Consider the following 26822-nt stretch of genomic DNA (forward strand, 5'->3'; position numbering starts at 1 on the left):
TTAAAGGAATATTCCACTGTTTTTACAAATGTGGCCAAAAACCTTTGAAATGTCCTTATTAAAAGATCTATGCTTAACAAAACGCATTATTTTGCACCATATTCGTTTTATTAACTTTAAAACCGGGACTACTTTACCCTGTGTGGCGCCATGTTGAAATTACGTCATTAGTGACGTGTTAGCCCCTTTTAGTCCATTGAGGTCTACAGGAGTTTAAGCATTCAGGATCATTTAGCAGCTTTTTCAGTCAAAATGACAACTTCTGCTGTTTTGGGTTGCTCTAAAAATCACTACAACTTAGAAAAAAATCGATGTAAACCTCTTCTGTTTACTGAGAGATAGCAAATTAAAACCGTGACCCCAAAAAAAAATCTTTGGCCACAGGGGGCGACAGTTCCCACTGTTGTTTCGTAGACGCCATTAAGGAGAGAAGAAGAGTGCATGTAAATAAAGGCAACCAGGATCTGCCTTTATTTGTTGATTCACTGCTTATTCTAATAAGCAGTAGTGAATCCTGGTTGCCTTTATTTACATGCACCGGGTACAGTAGTCCCAAGTTTAGAAGTTGATCAAACAAATATGGTGCAAAAATAATGCATTTTGTAAGGCATAGATCAAATAAGGACATTCCAAAGGTTTTAGGCCACATTTGTAAAAACAGTGGAGGATCCCTTTAGGAGACTTGAAGTAGTTAGTGAACCAGATAATAAACACATTACACAAAGGAGTAGAGTCTTTAAATTTACAAGTGTGAATACAATATTTACCCATTAAAATAACATTAAACCCATTAGATAATATGATGTTTGATTGTCCATGAAATAAATATCTTTGGAAAAAAGGGGTGGTACATTGATTTTTAAAGACAGCCAGCTGTGAATGTCAGTCCAAATAACATATATCTTTACACAAATAAAAATAAATGATCAATAGTTTCTTTGAAGGATGAACAAAAAGTGCATGGTTCTGCGTCAAAATGGAATATTTAATGTACAAAATCTCCAACAGGGTATATGCCAAAAATTATCTTAAAATGTGTTTCTTTGACTTTACTTAGGTATGCTAAGTAAAAATAAAAAAGTGCCTTATTACCTGTATATACTGCTATTTTGCTGAATTAAATAAAAAAATAAACAGGATCCTGACCAACAGAGGGCGCTGTGAGCTAGGATGAACACAACAATACCACAGGTCAGAGTTCAATGTTTGACAGAAACCTGAATATGGATTCCATATTCCATGAGAAAGTAAGTTATTACATCTAAATTGCATCGTCTTTCTTCTTATAAAGTGTCGTATTTACTCAGTAAACACGTGGATTTACGCCGTCTCTTCTTTTTCCTGTCGTTTTCCGGCTGTTGATGATATATTTGTTGTGTTCCTCGCCTGTATTGTTGTCTAGAAAGCTACAAGGCTAATTGAACTGCTAATCAGACATGCTGAAAAGTAAAGTTTGGCATTAATTTCGAGTGTGCACACAGGACGCTTGTCAATGCGGTTTTAATCACACGACCGGACATTTTTGTTTAACATATTGTGATGTAATTGTATTCTCTTTATAGCAGTTGTATTTATATCCGACGTTTTTGAGCTTCATGAAAGGGAGTGAACTACTAATCTACAGCTACAATAATCAAAGCTAGTAGAGAAAATAAAAGCATGAATTTGGTTTTCGTCATACTTTAAAAGAGCTATATGATATTATTCTCGATATTTTTAACTCAAAGTCTCACCAAAAGGACCATTTCTGGGTTCAATTTGCTGATGTAAAAATGCCACACAGGCACATTTATGAACAAACAGCAGCACTGTATGTGCCACTTTTAGCTTTTTCACCTTTAAGGGACAGCACATGTGAGTGAGTTCTGTAGTTGGAACTGCTTTTCATGCTGTGCTAAGAAATAAGAAATAACGAAAGCAGGGACTCCGTAAACGAGTATTTTATTACAAAAATAAGATACAAAATATATATCTCAGAAATATGGAAAAATTGTAAAAAAGCACAGTGTTTGATTGTACTTTAAGAATAATATTAAATAATTGTATGATGTTGTATGAGTTGTATTGTGTGATTGTATAAATAAAAACAAGTTGAAAAAAATATTGATATCTCGATACAAGCAATATTGTCGCCAAAATAGAAAACTTGATATATTGCCCAGCTCTACCATCATCATTGCTTTGGTTCAATCCTAATTGAATTGAAATCCTCCATATTGTAAAATAGTTTTCTAAGACCAAGCATCATTTTCTTAAGATAATTGATTTATCTGTCGTCATCTATCACATCAGACTCCATACGTAGTCTTGTCTCAGCATGTCCATCAATGACCTTAAGCCACCCATAACCTTTTTACTATCTCACCATTTGCTTTTTCTTTGACTATTTTTAGTTTGGCAAAATCTGGGTCAATTCAGTGTAATTGTAATCATGAAGCTGGCAAATATTAGATATTAGAAAATAGTCTATTTGATGTGTAGAAAGGCCATTTCAAAGAGAAAGATCTTCAGTTCTGCTTTAGAGGAGGTCAGGGTGGAGGCCGATCTGCAATTTTCTGAGAGTTTGTTCCAAATGTTAGAGGCATAACATAACATAACATAACATAACATAACATAACATAGATTCTATAATCAGAACATTATCCAATCCACAGACAGTCAGCACTTTTAGTTTGTATATGTATATATTCTGTTTATATTTCCGGTGTATATATTCTGGTTTTTTTTTGTACAATGTCCTTTTTTGCATCTTTCCTTTTTCTTTCTGTACTGTGTACAGGCCCATGTGTGTGTATAGATATTAATTTTTATTATTATTATTATTTTTTTTTTATTACGCTGTTTATTTATCTGCTGCTGCTGAAACACTGCAAATTTACCCTTTGTGGGACTAATAATGGCTATTTTATCTTATCTTATCTTATAAATGCTAAATGCTGCTAAAATCATATGTTGTGTTCCAGGCAACTCGGAACTTGGCAGAAAATTCCAGATAACCAACTTCAAAGAGGAAATGACTTTGTCAAAATCTTTCAAAAAACTTGGCTGAACGGGATAGTATTTACGTCAAAGGCAATAGTGTTTGTATGAACTAAAGTATTATTATTCACAAGAGACATTTTTTTAATTGCCCAACAAGGCAATGTCAAAGCAATAAAATTTGACATGGGGCACAAGATTGAAAAATAAAATAAAACGATAGAAAATTAAATTAAAAAGAAGCATTTGAGAATAAATATGTTGTATTTTATTTCCTATATATGTTTGTTGTCATTAAAAAGGCTTTTTTGGGGTGGGAGATATGAACGGAAATTCATATCTATATATTTTTTTCTCAAAATGGCAATATGCAATATAAATCTCAATATTTTTAACTCAAAAAAGTCTTACCAGAAAGACAGTTCTAGGTCGAATTTGCTTTGGCTTTTTCCTTCTATAAGGGACAGCACGTGTGAGTGCGTTTTGTACCGTGGCGTGTTTAGGGGAAGGTCTGGGTTACTTAGGATGCATTTTAGAAATCCATCTAACTGTGCTTTTCATGCTGTTCTGACAAGTAGTGAAATAGGTGACTCCTAAAATGAGTATTTTATTCCAAAATAAGCTATGAAATAAAAAATATGTTATTATAGGCGATATTGTAATTCTCTTTATTGCCAAAATAGAAAACTTAATATTTTATCTTGAATATTGATATATTGCCCAGGCCAACTTTTAATCAATATTTTACTGCTGACATATGGTTATAAACACACATTTTCTTCTTCTTTTTTTTATTTGCAGCAAGAGGGCTCTCTTTGTGCACAGCATTGCCTCAACAACCTTTTGCAAGGTGAGTATTTCACTCCCGTGGATTTGTCCTCCATTGCTCATCAGCTCGATGAAGAGGAGAGGATGAGGATGGCCGAGGGAGGAATGGCCAGTGAGGAGTACAGGACCTTTTTACAGGTGAGGCGACACATACAGTAACTATACTGTACATCCAACCATACTAGCTGTTTATTATTCTACCTAGAGATAGACCGATATGGACTTTTTAGGGCCGATGTTGATGATACTGATTTTTTTTTTTTCATCAGCCATAGCCGATGACCGATATGGACTGTGGATTTTTATGAGCTGACATTTGGAGCCAATACTACATTTGCTCCCTCAATTTACATCATAAAAATTACACAAATTATGATAACAAATGCTACAAGACTCATTTTTAAAAAGGGAACATTTATTGAACTAACAAAGGTGATGTAGAACAAGTAAAAAATATTTCTGCTATCCGTAAATAATGCAGATTGGCAAATAATATTGGCTGTCCCATGTATCGGTTTATCACTAATTCTACCTTTTATTGTAATGCACCTGTTTCCACAGCAACCATCGGGGAACATGGACGACAGTGGCTTCTTTTCTATCCAAGTGAGTGAATAACTTTTCTCTATATGTTCTGTCGCTGATGATCAAAATATTGTAAATGGATGACAATTGATCAGTTTGTTTGTCTTGTGATTGCTGCAGGTAATAAGTAACGCCCTGCGAGTGTGGGGCTTGGAGCTGATTCTCTTCAACAGCCGGGAGTATCAAAGCCTGATGATAAATCCAATGTATGTTTTTAACATACTATTAGGTTATTGTTTACTGTGTATAATATATACATGGTCGTTTTAATGTAATCATCTCATTTGTTTCAGAAATGAAAAAGCCTTCATTTGTAACTACAAAGAGCACTGGTTCACTATTCGCAAACTTGGACAACAGGTGTGAGATTTATGTTTTCATAATTATTATTATTCTACTTCCCAATGTTGTTGTCACACTGTTTATAATTTTATTACTTTATGACAATTGGTGTACCCCTAGGTAGGCCTGGGCGATATGGACCAAAACTCATATCTCGATATTTTTTTCCTCAAAATGACGATATACGATATAAATCTCAATATTTTTATTACAAATAAAGTTAGACCAGAAAGACAATTCTAGGTTGAATTTGCAGATAAAAAATGCTACACAGGCACATTTATTAACAAAGAACTTTTGGCTTTTTCTCCTATTAGGGACAGCACGTGTGAGTGAGTTCTGTATTCAGTAATTCATCTAACTGTGTTTTTCATGTGTTTCTGAGAAGTAGCAAAAGCAGCAACTCCTAAAATGAGTATTTAAATTCAAAATAAGCTATAATATTAATATCTATAGCGATATTATCACGATGCAGCGATAATCGATATGTGGCGGGGAATTTCATGCGCGATACATTACGATGTCCCTGTCACTGAAGAAATTCAGAAGTTATCTACTGCCCTGAATCCATTTCACAGGAATTACAAAACATTGTCAATCAATTTCACATGAATGACAGCCAAGTAAAGCAAAGTGTGTACTACACACACACACAAAAATATATATATATATATATTGATACAATAAATATTTTTTTTATATTGCAACACACACACACATATATATACACACACAGTATGTGTGTGTATGTCGATATAGGCAAAATTGTAATTTTCTATATCACCAAAATAGAAAACTTGATACAGTATATCTTGAATCCTGATATATTGCACAGCTCTATCCCTAGGGGTACTCGTACCGAGAGTCCAGCATACTACTAAAGAGGTACTGAATCCATCTTTTTTTTTTCTTGCAGTGGTTTAACCTAAATTCACTTCTGACTGGACCTGAACTGATATCGGACACCTATTTAGCTCTTTTTCTTGCACAATTGCAACAAGAAGGTACATTTTATCAACAAATTATCTTTGTCCTCAGTATAAATGGTTGTTTTAAAAATGCTGAACGTGTTCTAGGATATTCCATATTTGTGATCCGTGGAAACCTCCCCGAGTGCGAAGCAGAGCAGATTCTCGCGTTCATGAAAGTTCAGCAGCAGCAGCGGCCTCGGCTTATTGGCGAGGACGAGGCTCAGACAAGTGCCGGGTATGTTTGTGCAACAGGAAAGCTTCCTAAAGAGAAAAAAACAACAACTTTTGATTTCTAAGTGGAGGCTGATTTGGTTGAACTATTTTGATCAGTACGGCAGCAGTGTTAAACCAACCAGAGGTGGTCTTTCCTGTGGAGGATGGAGTTGGAGGGGAGGATGAAGAGCTAAAAAGAGCTCTGGCTCTCAGCAGACAGGACATAGAAGTGGAGGATGAAGAAGCTGACCTCCGTAGGGCCATTCAGCTCAGCATGCAGGGTAAACGCTTAGTCACTTCAAGTTTTTTGTATTCGTCGTTGGGATCTTACACATTCATGTGCTTATTTCTAAACCCGACAGGTGCAGTGATGAGCAACAGCACCTCAGACAGGGAAGGAGGAAGTGTGAAATCAGAAGGCCAGGAGACAGGAAGTACTGTCGGAGGACAAGTCGTGGGCGCCAACGAGAGGCTTACAGCTGAGGAGCTGAGGAAACGAAGACAAGCTTACTTTGATCGGTAGGTTTTATACTATAGCTCCCAAGATATCTAAAAACTTCTTTGTACAGCTTATTTTTTACAGCATAATATGTCATTGATATCAGATTCAAATTTCCGATTTTTTATTGATTTTTTTGCAATTGATTTTTTATTTATTTTATTCTTTTGTAGAACACTGTAGATATTATGTATTTATTTATGTAACCAATTGGTTAATAATAAATGGGTCAGTTTTTTTCATACCTAGTACCTACTGTTGTTGTAAGCAGAGGGAAAGAGAAAAACACATACACACACACACTAAACCTCCAGCCAGCTGCTCGTTAAATACAACAGCGACAACACGTGGAACCACGGAACAACGCTAAGTTAAACAGTTAAAAGATGCTTTGAAAGTTTAAACTTGCCCTTGGGGTTGAAGAGCTTCCTTCACGCTCTGCTATTGGGGGGAGGGGCTCTGCACTCTGTAGCCTCTGTTTCCAGCAACACGGAGCAACGTACGGCAGCCATTCTGTATATAAAGCAGATCGGCGAACGCAACTGATGCCGATACACGTAAAACACGCAAAAATCGGCCGATTTAATCGGTCGATCACTAATGTCTTTATCCCAAGCAGCTGAAATTTTATAACCCAGATCGGTTGATCAATATGATGAGCCTCTGTTACCATTGAATACACCCTTTCTTTCTCTATTGTTTAGGCAGCAGCACCAAGCTCAACAAAGCATTCCCCAACAACCAGACACACAGTCAAGTAGTGTCGCAGGTAACTAGTGCATACTCGTCATAATTAATGCTTAGGTTGTGTTGGAAATGGCTTACTAACATACTACTCATACTAAGTCTGATGTCAAAATTAGCATGGCGTGTGTTCACATTAGATAGTATGAAAAGATTCAGTACGTGAGAAATACCCCAATGTATACTACATCTGTACTTTTTTTTTTTTTAAGTCATTTTTTTTCTTAATTATAGAGGTATTTACAGAAAAACAGTCATGTTCTAAAAATGTCATAATCCCCCACCCTCCCACCACTTATCTGCATATATCAACAGGAAGGATACAATCAACCAATAAACCAAAAAAACAAACCGATACATAGATCATACACATACACACATTTTTGAAGTATGCACGGTGGGCACACTAGTCATACTCATCTGCCCCATGATACATTGTGAGTGGAATATTAAATCGTCCTGGGACCAGCTTCAAGCTAAAAATCAAGCATACCCTTTTCAAAATAAAAGCAACTTTTCTTGTCTTCCGTTAGTTTTTAACCCTTTTCTAAATAGGGCTCTTGTTTTGAAGTTAACCAGAAGTTTTCTCAGTAACATAAAGGCGGGATTCTGCAAATCTCTGAATTGTCAGCATAAAATGTGTTTTCCTCGAGTTTTATGGATCAAATGACCAGATGTTAATATTCTACTTAGTCACTTTCTCACCTAAAATGATTTCAGAACTTTTAAAGACAGAATCAACAGAGATGTTTAGCCTCAGTGTGCTTTATGTTTTTGTTGTTGTAGGTTCGAAATGCATCTTCGGAAACTCTCATCATCCTAATCATAGTAATAGTATATAGTGGACAGCAGAGTTGTGGTCAAATATAATTGAAAATTAATTACAATTAAGCTCGCAAGACAATTATTCTCGTAAGAGAATTATTATTTTTCTTCCAAAACTCCTTTGTCCTGGGTCTCATCCTTGGCTATTAATGCAGCACTAATGACACATATGTCATCTCATAAGGGCAATGTCAAGGATGTGCAGTCCACAAGGTCAAGGTCTCATCAAGTGTCATTTTTGCTAATTTTTTCAACTTTCAATTGCCAAATACGTATTCGCCTTGCAAATACAGGTATTGCCTAGTTATACTTATCATTTTTAAAATATCTTGCTGTCATAATCGTAATTGACTTTGTAATTGTAATTGTCATTAAAAAAAATCAATAAAAATGTCAATTATAATTAAACACAAAACTAGGGAACCATTTACAGTTCTATGTAAATTTCTACACATACAGTTGTGTGCGAAAGTCAGGGCACCCCTTTAAAAACAGCATATTTTATATATTTAAAAAGTTATATTCATATTTACTGTCTCTCTGGTATATGTGGAAAAAAAGACAATATTGTCAGGAAACATTAATGCATAGTTACATTTTATTTTATAAATTGAACAAAATTACAAAAATGAAAAACATAATTTTGGCATGTGCAAAAGTCGGGGCACCCTGAGAGTTTCAAAGTGTCAGATTCTTTTTACAAGCTCAGACCTCTACCAGCTCATTGGTCCTGAAGCATGTGTCAACAATTGTCATTAGGGAGTGCCAGCTGGTGCCAATTTGAGGGTTTCTTAAATACGGCGACTCCACAAACTTTGTACAAACACTCAGCAACCATGGGTTCCTCTAAGAAGCTGTGTAAGACAGAAAAAATGAAAGTAATTGATGCCCACAATGCCGGGGAGGGCTACAAGAAGATATCAAAGCGTTTTCAGCTTGCAGTTTCCACAGTGCGAGGCATAATTAAGAGATGGCAGGTGAGGGGAACTGTGGAGGTCAAGAAGAGATCTGGAAGACCAAGGAAACTCTCTGAGAGAACAGCTCGTAGTCTGGTCAGAAAGGTAAACCAAAACCCACATTTGACTTCAAAAGACCTCCAGGAAGATTTAGCAGACTCAGGAGTGGTGGTGCACCCTTCCACTGTGCGCCGATACTTGCACAAACAAGACCTTCATGGAAGAGTCTGGAGAAAAAAACCTTATCTACGATCTCATCATAAAATACAACGTCAAAAATATGCAACAGAACATCTACAGAAGCCTGATGACTTTTGGAAACAAGTGCTGTGGACTGATGAAGTTAAAATAGAACTCTTTGGCCACAATAAGCAAAGGTATGTTTGGAGAAAAAAAGGAGCAGCATTTCATGAAAAGAACACCTTGCCAACTGTTAAATATGGGGGTGGATCCATCATGCTTTGGGGTTGTGTTGCAGCCAGTGGGACAGGAAACATTGCTCGGGTGGAGGGAAGAATGGATTCAATTAAATACCAGCAAATTCTGGAGGCAAATATCACAGCATCTGTAAAAAAGCTAAAGCTGAAAAGAGGATGGCTTCTACAACAGGATAATGATCCTAAACATACCTCCAAATCCACCATGGACTACTTCAAGAAACGCAAGCTGAAGGTTTTGGAATGGCCTTCACAGTCTCCCGACTTAAACATTATCGAAAATCTGTGGGTAGATCTTATAAGAGCTGTGCATGCAAGACGTCCTAGGAATATTGCAGAACTGGAAGCCTTTTGCAAGGAAGAATGGGGAAAAATCCCAAATAATAGAATCCAGAGACTTGTTGTTGGCTATAAGAAGCGTTTACAAGCTGTGATATCTGCCAGAGGGGGTGTTACTAAGTACTGAAGGTACTGATGCTGTAGGGTGCCCCGACTTTTGCACATGCCAAAATTATGTTTTTCATTTTTGTAATTTTGTTCAATTTATAAAATAAAATGTAACTATGCATTAATGTTTCCTGACAATATTGTCTTTTTTTTCCCATATACCAGAGAGACAGTAAATATGAATATAACTTTTTAAATATATAAAATATGCTGTTTTTAAAGGGGTGCCCTGACTTTCGCACACAACTGTATGTAGTTAATTATGTTTTTATATCAAGCTTTTCCACATTTTATCATTTAAAAAAATTGAAATATAGGGCTATACTGACACAAAAAAAGCTCAGATATTAATAAATAATAAAATAAATAATAATTAATAAATAAAAATAATTAACTAATTAATACCAATATTTTCATTGATTAGGAACCCTAACTAGTTAACTTGTAATTAGGTTATTCATTTCAGGCTCAGTAATTGTGATTGAGAACGTAATTGTAATTGACTTTCTGAGGATGACGATTACTGTTATTGTAATTGGAAAAAAATGCTTGTCACTGTAATCGTAATTGAATTGTAAATTGAACACCTAATTGTAACTGAAAAATGTAATTGACACAAACCCTGATAGACAGTATATACTCATTGAGTTTGTAGTGCATAGTACGGACTGGAGTGTACCATTTAAAACAAAGCTAGTGTGTTTTTACACACATGCTGATTCTTGAGAGGAAATCTAATAATAACCTAAACTAATGTTCTTTCTACAGGACTGGATCACACCAGCCCTAAAGAGGAGCAGCAACAGAACCCTAGTCAGTAAAGGTTCTTAGTGTCTAGCAGCTGAATGGATTGGCAGCCCCATATAGGGGTAGCTTTGCTCCCTTCTCTAACCTTTCTGCTCTTGCGATTGTGAGGACAGTCAGAAGGCTGATGTGTTCCCCCCGGTTAGTTCACTGGCAGGCTGTGGGGAAGACACCATCGGCAAAGAAAAGGCAGCAGGACTCAGTGACGCACTGAACAAGGGTGACCACAGAAACGACCATGCGGTTAATTCCACTTTGCAATTGCCTTTTTACCATGGAGCCTTCGTTTTTGAAATGTGTACTCTTTCTATTTTTTCCCTTTGCCAACGTGAAAATAATTGCAAAGAAGGATTATATTTGTTTGGAGGGTGTGACACATTCTAAAGTTTGGGTTTCCAGAAAAGCCATACAAGACCAATGTTTGGACCAGAAATGAAAGCTTTATTGTAAACTATGGAGCCTTCTACCCTTTACATTAGACTTGAGTCTGTGGAACATGCTGTGACCTAAACATCAGTCCTGCCAGAACAGCAACAGTAACGAGTTACAAATTATTTCTAATGTAAAGACTTTTGCCTTCAACAGCACACACTGTATAATTCCTTCAGTAATTCCTGAGAGAAAATTCATTTCAAATTTCAAAGGCTTTGGTATTACCTTTAAGTGTCCAAGTAGGTATTATGACATTTTTAAATACAATAAAAGATTTTTTTAAAAGCAGCTTACCGTACATGTCATATTTTTGAGGCTTTCGTCTGTTTTCGAGCAGAAAGAAACTACAAAGCTCTGCGTACTTTGTCACTGAACTACAGACTTCATATCTTAATCAGGGTAATGGCAAACATTATGAAAATAAACACTTTTGTCCAGGGTCAGAGTATTTTTTGGTCATTGAATTATTTGTTCATAAAAGGAAATTGAAAAACATTGGTTATTTGATTTGATATTTCTTTATCATGGTCAAGAAGGGATAAACAAACATTGGAGACGCATTAAACCATTTTTTGTGTGCTCTTATTTTGAAAAGAACAACTTCCAGTCTCAGAAAAATGAAAAACAGGCACTTTTTTGTTTTTGTCCTCTTATTTCAGTTTTTTGGGTTTTAGAAACAAAAATTGAAAATCAACCCATTTTTAAATGTTTGTTTATCCTTTATTGACCCTGATAAAGAAATGCCTTGAATTTCAATTTGAAAACAAAAATCATATAACAATTGGTTTTTGTTTTTTTTTCGATTTCCTTTTCTGAACGGAAAATTCAATGACCAAAACATACACTGACCATCCAGCTTTCATCCTTTGCTTATTGGTTTCAGCTCATATTTACAGTATATGTCATAAAGCACATAACAGCAGAATAAGGACCTGATTCCTCACTAAAAGTTGCATGTGTGTTGATGTTGTACATAAAAGCAAATTGGTGATTTCCAGTCTTCTGGATTAACAGTCTGTGGATAATCCAAAGAGGTATTCAAACATCAAATGTGTCTCACATTGGAAGTGTTATGTCTACTTATTTTTTGTTGCTTCTTAAAACCAGAATCAGTTTTGGGGTGATTTGACCACACGACAGCATCAATATTAAACCTTTGTTTACACAATAGTTTAGTTCCTCCTTGTTTGAATTTATCACCATGTTTCCAGAAACCATTTCTAACCACATGTGACTATTATGTAGAGTTTTAATAACTGTCAGGCTTTTTTTTTTTTAGATTAATCTTTTTTTCAAAATACTTTTTCACACAATGCATTCTTAAGTTACATTCAGTACCAACTTATCCTTTTTGTTCTCTATATCCTGTCATTTCTGCTGATGTATTTTTTTATTTTTTTGGAGGAGTTTTCAGATTAAAGGAAACGTCAATCTTCCACTAAATGCGTCTGCGTGATTCATTTAAATATTTATTGACAGGCCGGCCTGGCTGCACCGTCGGGCCCGGGGTGATGCCTGGATTTGCAGAAGTGGTTCTTGCACAAACATTGGCTGTGAATGCACTGGCATGCATTGGGCTGTGGGATAATCTGTTACTGGGTTTCACCTTAGAAATGTTGATCCCAAATACCAGTTTTAAGTGTAACGACTCACTTCCCTGCTGCTGCGCGCACTTGAACAACACATGCACTACAGAGTTCGAGTGTAAGAATTACAAATCAAACATAATGTAAATCAAGCAACAGTAATTACCTTGCAAGCAGAAAAGTCACTAATCCCATCTTCTACTTCTCCAGACCATACACTGTCAAAAATACGGTGCTCTTGCTCCGGCAAAGGGGCGTGAACTGTGAGCAACAGCTGTCAGACAGTCCATCAAACACAATCCTGACTCTGATTGGTTCTTTTTGTTCGGTTGCGGTGTATTCTGGCAATCTGCCAAAGGCTGCAGGAGCAGCAGGGGGCGGGGCTCAATGAGCCTGTAAAGCTGTCCTTACATAGTGACAGATTTAGCAAATATGACAAAAAGTCACTTTTATAAGAGTTGCAGACTGCACCTTTAAGGGGCTGCAACATAAATGATGCCAAACAGAGAAAGAACAATTATCAAACACTTATTAACAAAAAGTTCTTAATAGTAGCAACAGAACAAACTCAAAGGGACTGAAGACCCTGGCCAAACTAAACAAAAGTAGAGAGGACACTGGGCCGACCCTATACGTGGCCGTCGACCCAGCGTCCACCCTCTAAACTATAAAAAGTTACAAAAGACTAAACCTACATAAACACGAAAACAGGATTACCAGAATTCTTTAGCCCAAACTAAAATAACAAACTTACAAATAATGTCGAGTGGGGAGCTGAAGAAACTTCCCACACGTCTGGTCCTCTCAGCCCTTTATACAGCTCCTCCCCCCTCTGCACCTGATTACTGATGTGAATCAGGTTTGTGACTTGGGAGGGAGGAAGGGCAGGCTGAGAGGCCACAACTACAGTATAACATCACATTTCACTCTCACCTTAAAACAGTAAACTCTTCCCCACCCCTTCCATTTCCCTACCCTGACTCCCTCTTCCCTATTCACTTCCCCCTCACCTAGGTGGAACACTGCCTTCTCTTTTTATATTCTCCCTTTAATAAAGTGTTTCTTACACTTCCTTGTGCAGGGCTGGGGATGGTCATAAATAAATGAATTTATTTTATTGCAATAACAAAACATACATCATTACTGTCTGAAAAGGGCAGTATTATGAAAAATTAACTTCATAATGGTTTTGCTACAGTGATTTACATCCCTTTTCGCCTCATTCAGAGGTCCAAAGTTGAAAAACTCTGTTTCCTTCCTCTCTTGCTATTCCACATTCTGTAAAAAGTCAGCTCCAAACGGGCAAGTTGGGTTTTTCTCACATTGCGACATCACAACGTGGAAACTACTCCTCCTGACTGTTGTGGTGGTTTTGAATGAAATGAGACGGAATCAAGTTGAAGGGTTGCAGGTCAAATGCGGACACAGGGTTTATTTGGTCAAAGAGTTTTAGAGGTGGACCGGTCTGGGATTGAAAGGTTTCTGTGTGTGTGTCTGTAGTTGTTCTGTGCTCTCAGGGTTTTTGTATGCTGCGGAAAGTGCTAAGCATAACAATGACAAAGTCTCGGAGAAGAGACCTTGGCAAACGTTATCAGTACAATAGTATCTGGTTTGCTTAGGGCAGTTTGACCAGAACTGACCAGGAGAGATTCTGTAATCACATATCACTGACAATGCTGGCTCCTCCTACCCTATAAGAATGTGAGCTCCTCCCTCTCAAACCACCTCACAGGTAAAACGAACGCAGCGGTTTATTACAGAATATAGATCATACCATGTTGTAGCACCCAGAAAGCAGCTACAATCAGTTCCACTTTTAGTAGCCGTTATACCGCCTCATATAGCCTTTGACATGATCTGACGTGTTTGTAACCCAATGCAATGCAGCGGTTGGACAAAACAATGGACGATCAAATTGAATGAACTATTCCTGTAATCAGTAGTGGTGAGGATGACAAGAAGGCAACGTAGCAGCTCCGGTGAGTGTTTAAAGCAGCTGACTGACTCCGATGCTGATGTGATAAACACACCGTTGAGCAGCGTCTGTCTGACTAACAATCACAATAGCCGCTTAAATAGCCATGTGTTTTACTGTAATGTGCAGTTTTTTGGCTAAAAACAATAACAAGAGTGTGTGGATGGCAAAAAAAAAAATCACTATGGTAATAAAGCTGTGGTGTAGAGTCAGTGTCTACAGACACGCCCACTCGTGCTTCTATGCATGAAGGCCCCAAAACAGCCTGTTTTTAGAAGCATCATGAATTTGACTTTTCAGAGGGCTAAAACTCCAGAAAACAGGTGAATAAATCTCAAATACTATGTTGTTGGATTCTTAGAAGAAATGGAGATGGGTGAAAAATAGCATAATACTGGACCTTTAACAATATTGCACTTCTTGCAGTGTTGACCTTTGACACCATGTGCAAAGTTAAAAAAATAAATAACTTAAAATATATATATACAGATGATTCTTGTAAGTATTTCAACATGTCTGACTCAGTTTGGAGATTGTAGTTAATGTGTAACACGCAGTGCACACTTGCACTTTGTTTCCCCAAATACTAAATGGAGGTTTCACACACAGCACTGCCTACACTGAAAGGTATGTATCATTTTTTCAGTTGCATTTCAATCACAGTTGAGTGTCATTTTTTTTTTTTTTTTACTTCGATTAGAAATGTAAAATGCAATCACAGCTTTGTAGATTATATTTTATTTGTAGTGTTGACGTTCAGCGGTTTAAAAAAATAATAATTTTACTTATTTCAGGTTGGGATTCCAGAACACAAGATGATATTTTCCGTCGTCATAACCTACTTCTGCCTCCTTGCTCCCTTCGCCCGAGCTCAAAATCCAAGCCCTACCATTCACGACCTCTCCCTCAAAAATATGGACTTTGCCATGGACCTGTACAGGAGAATAGCGAGCTACCACGACAAGAACATCTTTTTCTCTCCTCTCAGCATCTCGACCAGCTTTGCTACTCTTCTAATGGCTTCTGATGGTATCACGCACGATGAAATTGTCAAGAGTTTCAATCTGGAGCAGCTGGAAAGAACCGAGCGACCAGAGGTAATCCCTGAGCTCTTTCAGCTCCTCGACGAGAACATCACACAGAACGGATCTCTGAAGTTGGACCAGAGCATGGCCCTCTTTATGCACCCAGAGTTTAAAGTGGAGAAGACTTTTGAAGAAAATCTGAAGAAATACTTTGACGCGGACATTAAAAGTGTAGACTTTTCGGACTCTGAGGGCAGTAAGAGTTTAATTAATGCGTACATCAAACACCAAACTAAGGACAAAGTCACAGATGTGAGCGCTGATGTCAATGAAATGACTAAACTACTATTAATCAGCACAATCTTCTTCCAGGGTAAGTTCAAACATGACGTCACTATTTAAATCATTGTGTTGGATTGTTAAAAGGTCCCATGGACCATTTGACCTTCAGCAGTGGTTCCCAAACAGGGGTACGTGTACCCCTCGGGGTATTTGAATTTGAATGTATTGTTTATTTGAAAGGTACAACGCACAATGATAAACAAACAAGCTGTAAATGAGCCAGCGTTAACCAAAGAGGTTAGTTTTCATCTGGTGTCCAGGTTTAAAAAGGCAACAAAGAATAGAAAAGGTGTTAAATACAGAGAGAATACAACATGACAAAAGAAAACAAGAATGACAAATAACAATAATTACTGATAAAACAAAGCACTAAAACTAGAATTTCCACACATTGAATTACAACAGGAACACAGTTCAAACAAAATAGTTCATTCATAGTTAACACAAGAGAAACAATGTACGGTACAAAAATAACATAAAAGGCTGTTCAGTGTGAACATAATTGATGGTCATGAAGCCATGTTTTTAGGTACAGGAGCACATTTACCAATTAATTTCACAATAATCAGGAAATGTTCCCAGTTTCTTTTTTGGACATTTTTACCACAAACTAACAGTACAATTTCTCAATAAAATACTACATTTTTTAGTAATTTGTTGAAAAAGGATTATTTTATGATATAAAGGCCAAATTATCAGACGTCTGACAACAGGAGACAATAATTAGCTACATTTTACATTGGAGAACGTATTTACTGTACTTACTTTTTAAGTAATCACACAAACACTGGATTGATTTTTTTTTTTTTTTTTTCAAAATAAATTTACTTTAAATTCCACTCATTGTTTTGAAATTGTAAATTAAACCTTAAGGAACCAATGTTTGATACTTATTTAGGGGTTTAGGAGAGCCCTATGTTCCACAAATAATAAAATATATGAAATTATGGAGAGGATACTTATGATATGAAGAGGGAGTACACAGGACAAAAAAGATTGGGAACCACTGACCTACAATGTTCATAAATAACCGTACACTTCCCCCTGCATCCACAGGAAACTGGAAGCTGCCTTTTAACCCTAATCTGACCCAAAATGCCCCCTTTCATATTGACAACTATAATATCGTCCAAGTGCCAATGATGTTTAAAGAAGACAAGTTTTACACAATGGAGGATATTCCTCTTGGTGCCAGAGTGCTGAAGCTGCCGTACCAGGAAGGCGTTTCTATGCTGATCCTGCTTCCCAACAAAGACAAAGATTACACTGAAATAGACGAAGAGATCAGCGCGAAAAGGTTCCTGACCTGGGTCGACAAACTGGAAAAAATGTGAGTGCATATGGAATTCTTCACATAGCTGAGACTGATAAACTGATATGTAGCTGAATAACCTTTGCTTTGGTGTGTCACCTGCAGAAATGACAATTTTTCATTTTATATTTCATATTTTGCCACATACAAGACAGAGACAACAACACAGTACGATACAACAATAACGCCAGTGGTTCCCAAACTTTTTTGGGTCATGACCCCATTTTTCTATCACACATTTCTGGCGACCCTCGAGACATTTTTTCTCTAGAATTCGTTTTTGATCATGTTTGTTACACTGTGCATTACAAATACAGAGCAACCAGGATTAGTGCATGTGATTAGTTGTATTTGGAGTATATATTACTTTTGTTTGAGATTGTGTGTGGTAAAGAATAACATTTAAATAATAATTATTGGAGTTAAATAATAGAATAATAATTAAATATATATAATATAATTTTAATCAGTATTTTTTTAATCAATTACTAGAAATTTCACCCCATGGTTGAAAAACACTGGTTTAACTGTTCAACTTTAGCAAATTTTTTTTTTTTGGGGGGAGGGGGGGGGGGGGTTTATTATTTAGTTTATCAGTGATTTAATTTAATGTATTAATTAATCATTTATTTATTCCACAGTGTGATGTTATTTATGTCTTAATAGATAGATATAATGATGATAGAGAAATAAAGACAATTCATTAGGAGGAAAAAATACATCAACTGTGTCTAAACTGCAGCACCCAAAGAAACCATCTTAGCATTTGTCACCGTACAAGAGAAAACCAACACTTTTTGTTGGATTTAAACTAAATTCACTTTTAAAATATTTTATTTTTAATATAAATACACCAACTGGTTCAAATACTTAACAATTCATTGTCGAGGTTAAAACCCCTACGTATTATTGTTTCTGCTAAATGTCTTCACAGCAAACTGGAAGTCAACATGCCTAAATTTAAGATTGAGGAGTCGTACTCGCTCCACCACATTTTACCTGATATGGGTTTGATCAGCATCTTCACCAGTACTGCCAACCTGACCAGACTCAGTAAGGACAAAGGAATCAAAGTGTCTGAGGTTAGTTTTTACAAATCCTTCACCACTGTATAATATACCTGCACGCTGCAAACGTTCTAATGACCTCGCCTAAAACCACAGGTGTTGCACAAGGCTGTGATTGAGGTGGATGAGACGGGAACGACAGCAGCAGCAGCTACAACCACGGGCATCATCCCCTACTCCCTACCCAGGACCTTCACCGTCAACAGGCCGTTCTTCTTCTTTATATATCACGAGGAAACAAAGTGCCTGTTGTTCATGGGCAGAGTGATTGACCCCACCAAACCCTAACTGTGGAGAATCTGAGTCATATGTGTTTTTACTCAGGCCTCAACAAAGCTGATTTGGTGTAGTGGTGTTTTTTTTTTTTTTTTTGTTTTACTTCAACTGGTTCAGAAAAAGCTGTATCTGCTTTACCTGTTGATACTAATAAAAAACTGGAAACCATGTGACAATGACAACATTTTTTAAAATACACAATCAGCTACTCTATCATGTGATTTAAATATTATACAAATATTTTGGAGTGTTGTTCACTTTTGTATTTGGAGGGGCTGATCTACAACTGAATTATTTACACAATGATTCATGCTTCCATCCCACGGGATGCTGGATTTGGCCCCAGGGCCTTGAATTTTGACTTCTTTATCATTGAAATTGGTAGCAGATAGGATATATTTGTATTTGGTCGAATGTAAACACTGTGTCCTTAATGTTTGTTAGTAGCAGGAAAAAGTATTAATTCTAATCTAAAATATTTATTTTTGAGCAATTAAATGTATTGGTATTGTTTTATATGATTCAACATGGCTGGTAGTTTTTAATTGTGCAATTTTGAATTAACTTATTTATTTCCCAAATGTTTCCTGACCTCCAATTTATTGTTTAAGTTCTCAACAGGTACGCACATTTTGCACGGAAGAATTTAACTAACCAAATTTAGTTTTTTTAAAAAAATAGCTGTTGAAAACACCCATATATAATCTTTTTTAAAAACCTAAATATATATATTTTCCTGTGCAACAGGCATTTCACAGCATGCCCGTCAAACGAAAAGTTTCTTTCAAAATAAAAGACAATTAGTCAAACATGAGAGACATTTTTTATTTATTCATTTTTGACCAGCTGTCCACGACCCATTTTAGGGTCCCGACCCACCAGTTATGAATCGCTGGTTTAGGGTTCCCTGACTCTACATCGAAGGAAAAAATAAATAAAAATACTCAAAAACAATTAAAAAAATAAAAACAAAACTTGTTGAATCATTTTATTGTTCAAATAAGCAGCTATTGTGCCTGTTTAATATTTTAAAGCATTCGTTTCGACTTTGCGCTGTTGTTTGAAAATTGCTTAAATAAAGTTTTTTTTTTTTTAGACGTTTACATAAATGGTCCTCTTAAACTGTGATCCACTTAGAAACAGTAGGTGACGGTAATGCACTTTTAGTTTGTCAACTGCAATAAAACCCAAGAAGAAGAAGAAGAAAAAGAAAAAGAAAAAGAAAAAGAAGAAGAAGAAGAAAAAGAAGAAGAAGAAGAAGAAGTAGAAGATATTTACATATCACGTGGTCAGAACTGTCATGGCGGCGCCCTCGTGAAGTGCGTGGTTATAAAGTTCTAGAATGTTACATGAAATCCAGGTAGGATAGCTGTTATTTTTGTTTGTGACTCAGTAGAAACGCGTTTGTAAATATTAATATAATATCACTCTTTCGGAGTAACTGTTTAGGAGCGTGGATTAAAAGGATAGACGAGATCAAACCTTGCTGTTGAGACTCCCCGTCACACACACACACTAGGCTGAATTAGTAGAAAAATGAAGACAAAAAAGTTTAAACCGAAAAACAAGTTCCTATCCTCCCAGCGAAGTATCGACATTACGGGAAAGTGGAAGTCTGTGGAGCTCGACCCCAGCCTTTTCTCCGAGGAGGGCCTGGAGGGTCTGGTGTGTTTCGAGGAGCTCACGGATTATCGTCTGATAGACACAGAAAAAGCTGCAGCCAACGCACTGAAAGAAGAGAAAAAGAAGAAGAGCAATAAAAGGAAACTCACTGACGTAGCAGAGGATGGAGAGGAAGCCCAAGCTGGCAGCACAGCGGGAAATGATCCAGCTCAGCCTAAGAAAAAGAAGAAGAAGAAGCAGAAAAATAAGAATAAAAAAGCCCCTGCAGATCAACAGTCTGGGGATGTCAATAAAGAAGAAGAGGCTGAAGTTTCCACCCAGGGTGGAGGAAATAAGGAGATCCCACATGACAACACTGAAGAAAACCCAGGGACTGCCTCAGATCAGACAGTAAGATCAACAAAAACGAAGGCGAAGAAATCAGGTCAGCAGAAGGAAAAAGATGTTCAACCAGCAACGGAGCCAAAAGAAGAAGAGTCTCTGTCAGATCCTCTTCCTGCAGAAAAGGAGAAACCCACCCCAGAGCAACCATCCAAGCTGCTGAAAAACCAGGTGAAAAACTGGACAAGTGCAGCTCTTTGTAGCTCTGCTGACCAGAACACTGATGTGGGTGCGTGGAAGGACCTGTTTGTTCCCCCTGCTGTGTTAAAAGCTCTGAGCCAGCTGGGATTTGGGTCGCCTACTCCCATCCAAGCCCTGGCTTTGCCTCCAGCTATCAGAGATCGCATGGACATCCTGGGAGCAGCAGAGACTGGTAAGGAACAATGCTTTTCTTATTCCAACAGTGTGCTTCATTTGTTTAACCCTCCTTATATACTGTACTTGGGGTCAATTTCACCTAGGGCTGGGCGATAAGCCTGGAAAATGTATTGTGTAGTGGTGTTCCGAATCCAATATTGATTGGGTCCGATATCAGCCAGAAAAAGAATATCGGATTTTATCGGACTGCATCTGAAATCTCTGATATAAGTGCTCCGATAAGTTTTTGTTGTTTTTGTTCCCGCCTTCAGTTGTTCCCACCATTTACTGACAGTAAAAAATAACTGAAGTGAACTTGAATTGTTGACTATTGTTCTCTGTTTGAGTGACATCACTTGATCAAATCTTTTCTAACATTCCACACTACAAAATAAGTCATTAAAGTATATATGATCCTTGGTGAATATAAGCATAAAATTATAATAATGATATTTTTTCAATCTACTGAATGCATATTTCATGCATTTGTGTTCCTCTGGGGTCAATTTGACCCCATTAAATGTTGTCATTAAAAAAGAAAAGAATTGTTGAATTTGGGTTTTTTTTTTTTTTTTTAAATTCATATTTCATGACTTCCTAATTTGATGGGTACAATTGATTAAGCATAAAATTATGTAGGAAAGGTCATATCTTCCCTCACAACCAGTAGGGTTAATACTCTTGTGGTCATTATTAATGTTGTCAGTAAATTTGAGAAGATTTGGATAAAAACTAATTTTAATAACTTTTATTTTCTCTTTCTTTTTCCCCTCTCTTCTCTTAATTTAATTATATTTATTATGTGTATATGTTGTTCCTTTCCCCTATGTATTTGTCTATATTAACTTGTTATTGTCTCTTCTCCTCACCCTCTAATAGCACAATACCATTATTATAATTATTCTAATTATTATAATATCACACACACTCTTACTGTACAGTATTATAATATAAGAGTTGTAAATACTGTATATGGTAACCTGTCAGCATTTTTTTCTTTTTCTTTTCTGTAAATGTCTTTCTTTGTGTTGTATGTGGCAAAAAATAAAATATGAATACAGGAAAAATATAATTTATTCTAATTTAATAGTTTGACCTGATGGTGTCAATGTTTCATTATCAGGTTTTTTTTTATGTATTCAATAAATAAAGTGCTTGACACAGAAACTTCTTCAACAATTTTACTGGAAATAATTTTCTAGAGGCAGATATCTCTAGTGTTAGATTGACCCCAAGGGTTAAATGTGTTAGTGATATTTGAGGATAATTAATAGGAGGGTTTAAGGTTCAATTTTCTTACTGTGTTTTCAGGAAGTGGTAAAACGTTTGCTTATGGGATCCCAATGATCCACTCCATCTTGGAGTGGAGGAACAGCTCTAAAAAGATGACGGATGATGATGCAACAGAGCCAGCTCCAGTCATCCAGAGCTTGTATTTGCCAACGGAACATGAGCCCACATCAGATGATAATGAAGAGGAGGACGATGGAGCAGATGATTCAAACCAAGAGGAGGAAGACGAGGCGGACGACAAGCAGCTGAATTTAATTGATGGGTTCAAAACTGCAAATGTTGAGGAAAATCCAGCCGACGGCGAGAACCAGCCTCTCCTGGGTTTGGTTCTCACTCCCACCAGAGAGCTGGCCGTTCAAGTCAAACACCACATCGATGCTGTGGCTAAATTCACTGGTGAGTCCTGATCAAACAGTGAGAGCGTCTCCTAGCAGCAGCTGCTTTATTGTCGGTGTTTCTTATTGTTTTGCAGACATCAAACTGGCCATCGTGGTGGGTGGGATGTCACAACAGAAACAAAGGCGGATGCTCAAGCGCAGACCAGAGATCATCATCGCTACCCCGGGTCGTTTATGGGATCTGATGAAGCAGAGGCATCCACATCTGCTCAACCTCCGACAGCTCAGGTAACTCACATCTTCTCAGCAGTTTTTCAGAGTTGCTGTAATCAATCCTATCCTGCGTATAGTAAGCAGGGATGACACATTTCTACACCAGTGTTTTTCTACCTTGGCGTCGCCTGAAATGTCTAGTTATTCACAAAAGATTTCTGATTAAAACATGGCTCAACAATTTTGAAAAATAACCTCATTGCGATTTTGTCTTTCCCCCTCAATAATACGATTGCGATTTAATACGCAATTATTTTTTCAAGGGCCTCTTGTCATGTATTTTTTAATGAACACAAGCAATAATTGAATGTGTTTCATAATAAACACATTTAGATTTATTTAAACTTTAAATAATTATAAAATATACATTTTAAAGCACAGATTACAACAATAATACAAACAAATCTGTGGCTTTACCTCTTATACATATCTCACTAACTTCACGTTTCATGAAACATGTAAACATGTGGACTGCACTTCTTAAACACTCTGAACTTAACAGGACGGTACAAGACAGGACAAGAAGAAAAATAATTGCAGCCTTTGCCATTAGAAAATCGCATTTTATGATATCGTGATAATACCGCAAATGCAATTAATCGTTCAGCCCTAGATTAAAATGATTTTTTTAGTTTTTTAAATTATTATTCTTGATTACCGTAATAATAATGAAAAAAAGAAAAGAAAATGAAAATAAATGGGGAAAAATAAAAAAAAAATTTTTTAGTCTTTACCACACACAATCTCAAACAAAATGCAGTATAGAAATATCTGAGCTGGCTCATCTTGTCACTTTGTGCACTAATTCTGGCTACTTTCTATTTGAAACACAGTATTGAAAACATGATCAAATACTAATTGTAGGGGGAAAAATGTCTCTATGTGATAAAAAACTGGGGTCAAGATCTGAAAATGGTTGGAACTTTATCTACTTCACTGTCTTTGGTATTTTTTTCAGTTTTTCTGTTGTTTATTTGCTTTTTGCCTGTGCCACATACGTCACAGATGCCTGGTGATCGACGAAGCTGACCGCATGGTGGAGAGAGGACACTTTGCAGAGCTGGAGAATCTACTGGAGATGCTCAACACGACCCATTTCAATCCCTCGAGACAGACATTTGTGTTCTCTGCCACACTCACCATGGCTCACAGCCTGCCCACTCGACTCATTCAGAAGAAGAAGAAACTCCAGGACCAGAGAAACAAGCTGGAAGTCCTCATGGAGAAGGTTGGCATTAAGGCCAAGCCCAAAGTCATCGACCTCACTAGGAAGGAAGCCACAGTGGAAACACTGACGGAGACGCTGATCCAGTGTCAGAAGGAGGAGAAGGACTTCTACCTCTATTACTTCCTGCTCCAGTATCCCGGTAGGACCATCGTGTTTGCCAACAGTATCAGCTGCATCAAGAGGCTCAACTCTCTGCTGGACATCTTGGACTGTAACCCACTGCCTCTGCACGCCAACATGCACCAGAAACAGCGGCTCAAAAACCTGGAGCGCTTTGCTGAGAGGGAGAGGTGAGTGCTGGTTGCTTATAGCGACAAAACTCATCATGTTTACTATGAATCTGAACCACAAACTATGCAATCATAGCTTTAAAGCTTAAATGTATTTTGGGGCTTTGTCTAGACATGACTTATTTACAACCACATGATTACACATTACACAAATGATGGATCATTTCATATGTTAAGGTTTCATTTACTCAGATGACTTTTTTCACCACATTTACTTTAAAATTCTCTTGGTCTCCCGACATATTTCGACTGCCAACTGTCAGTCTTAGGCGTGGCCAAACTTTAGAGTTCTCTCAGATTGGCCACGCCCCCTGTCGTCCGATGGTCTCTGGAGAAGAGATTTCCCAGGTGTGGGAGAGTAAAAATGTTCCTTCATCCCTGTTGATGGTGAAGTGCGACAGGGGCGTGGCCAGCTTGAGAGAACTCTCAAGTTTGGCCACGCCCAGAAAGCACTCAGAAGGACACATTAAAAGCGATCAGTAGCTGCCTCTGAGGAAGACTGACAGTTGGCAGTCGAAACATGAATGAAACCGTAAAATATTTTTAAAAATAAGACAAAATGAACTTGCTGAAATTATTACGATGGATCATTTACTTGGCTTTTCATTGCCCAACAAAGCATAGATTTTTCATTTGCTTCCTGATTAATTTCTAGTAGCTGTTGCCATAGTAAAGTCTTAATTCCACCGCAAGCAGCTATATTTTATTCTCCAACATGAACGTTTGAACTCCACTTCAGCGACTCTTGAATTTCCTTTATTTATAGCTGTGTTCTTCTGGCAACTGATGTGGCAGCCAGAGGCCTTGATATTCCCAATGTGCAGCATGTGATTCATTACCAGGTAAATATGCCAGAAATCCTCCTTATCCTAAGACATGATGTGTTATAAAGGGTGTAAATCTCCGGTTTCATGACAATATGATAACGTATGATATCAGTTCTTTGGACAATGATACAATATTGAAAACCCATTTAACACAATCAGTTACATTTCACCTAAAGATAGAAACAAAAACACCAGGCAATTTGATGTTTTGACAATTTTATTGCTGAAACAATTCAAACATTGAAATGAAAATCATTGTTTTTAACAAAAAGAAGAAAAAAATTTGATCAATGGTTTGAGTTTCATTGATTTGATTGGATGGTTGCTTTAACCAATCGATATATCGATCCAGAACGATGGATCGTGACACCCTTAATTAGTTGTAATGTTTCATTATTAGCTATAGGATGTGCATGTGGACCACAATAAGCCCATGCGACATGTTGTAAAAGGCTGCTTCTGATTATTTACATTTTATTTTGAAGGGTTATTTCATCTCTCACATTTGTTAGGAAGATATGTCACAAAAACAAACAAAATATTCTATATTTAATACTTTGTTTAATGCAGATAAATGTCGTTCTTGTCTCTTGTGAGATTTGGCAAACTTCTATATATTCAATGGATTTCTAGTGTATGATGAGTTGAAGGTGTTGCTTTAATTTCCATATTCGCCACAAAGGTCCCTCGGACGTCTGAGATGTATGTTCATCGCAGTGGTCGAACAGCAAGAGCCACTAAAGAAGGTCTCAGTTTGTTACTGATATGCCCGGATGATATGATGAACTTCAAAAACATTTACAAGACACTTGGAAAGGACGAGGAGCTTCCTGAATTCCCCGTGGAGACTAAATGCTTGGATGCAATAATGGTGAGTCGCAAACACTTCCTTTCCTGCCTTTGGTTGAGTCAGTGTTTTAACAGCCGAGTGTTGATCATTGCACGTTTAATCCCTCAGGAGAGAGTTAACCTGGCCAGGAGCATAGAGAAGATTGAATACTTTAACTGCAGAGAAAAGCAGCACAACTCCTGGTTCAGACAAGCAGCCGACGCCCTAGAGGTGGACCTGGATGAGGATCTCCTGCTTGGTAAGATTTGTTATTTTAATTAATATACAATTTAAAAGAATATTCTATGAAAAATGTGTAAACAGAGCAGTAAAGAATTGTCTATCATCAGGAGGGAGGAAGGATGAGGAGGACGATCGGAAGCAGCAGAAGATGGTCAAAGGAATGAAAAGTCATTTGAAGAATTTGATCTCTCAGCCCATTTTCAAGAACGCGATAAAGACCAAGTACCCCACGCAAATGGGAAAGCTCTCCCTGCCCCACATGTCCCTGGCGACGAACGAGAGTGCTCTAACGCGAGTGTTTGTCCAGGGGAAGAAGAAGAAGTTGAAGAGAAACGCTCGACCGCTGCATAAAAAACAGACGCAGCAGAAATAAAGCAAACTGCGACAGTGGCGTGTTTTTAAACGATGATTGTGTTAATTCAGCAAGTTTTATAAACAGTGTAAAATGTCTACGATAAAGCTTGAATTGAGATAAACCTGAAGATTTTATCAAAA

At 37.2% G+C, this 26822-nt stretch overlaps 3 protein-coding genes across 6 annotated transcripts; all 3 read left to right on the forward strand.

Moving 5' to 3' along the window:
* Positions 1-1157: 1157 nt before the first annotated feature.
* Positions 1158-11633, forward strand: atxn3 (ataxin 3). Of its 2 annotated transcripts, none has more exons than XM_028437299.1 (11): positions 1158-1247; positions 3781-3945; positions 4369-4413; positions 4513-4598; positions 4686-4752; positions 5651-5738; positions 5811-5940; positions 6036-6199; positions 6281-6437; positions 7122-7186; positions 10595-11633. In XM_028437299.1, exons 1-11 carry the CDS (start codon positions 1203-1205, stop codon positions 10645-10647), a joined length of 1065 nt encoding a protein of 354 aa, XP_028293100.1. In that variant the 5' UTR covers positions 1158-1202; the 3' UTR covers positions 10648-11633. The 2 variants fall into 2 exon arrangements, with proteins under 2 accessions (XP_028293100.1, XP_028293101.1); XM_028437300.1 differs by having other exon boundaries at positions 6039-6199.
* ddx24 (DEAD (Asp-Glu-Ala-Asp) box helicase 24) lies at positions 5441-26822 on the forward strand. 3 transcript variants are annotated; one of them, XM_028437294.1, is made up of 10 exons: positions 5451-5469; positions 6704-6719; positions 20149-21022; positions 22318-22695; positions 22772-22925; positions 23916-24428; positions 25195-25270; positions 25938-26126; positions 26214-26343; positions 26435-26822. In XM_028437294.1, exons 3-10 carry the CDS (start codon positions 20182-20184, stop codon positions 26698-26700), a joined length of 2547 nt encoding a protein of 848 aa, XP_028293095.1. In that variant the 5' UTR covers positions 5451-5469; positions 6704-6719; positions 20149-20181; the 3' UTR covers positions 26701-26822. The 3 variants fall into 3 exon arrangements, with proteins under 3 accessions (XP_028293097.1, XP_028293095.1, XP_028293096.1); XM_028437296.1 differs by lacking the exon at positions 6704-6719 and having other exon boundaries at positions 5441-5469; XM_028437295.1 differs by lacking the exon at positions 5451-5469 and having other exon boundaries at positions 6699-6719.
* On the forward strand, positions 15224-18657 carry serpina10b (serpin peptidase inhibitor, clade A (alpha-1 antiproteinase, antitrypsin), member 10b). Its single transcript, XM_028437298.1, has 5 exons — positions 15224-15250; positions 15418-16021; positions 17047-17320; positions 18237-18384; positions 18466-18657. Exons 2-5 carry the CDS (start codon positions 15439-15441, stop codon positions 18655-18657), a joined length of 1197 nt encoding a protein of 398 aa, XP_028293099.1. The 5' UTR covers positions 15224-15250; positions 15418-15438.

The sequence above is a fragment of the Gouania willdenowi genome, chromosome 22 (assembly GCF_900634775.1).
Source record: "Gouania willdenowi chromosome 22, fGouWil2.1, whole genome shotgun sequence".
In the NCBI taxonomy this organism is placed as follows: Eukaryota; Metazoa; Chordata; class Actinopteri; order Blenniiformes; family Gobiesocidae; genus Gouania; species Gouania willdenowi.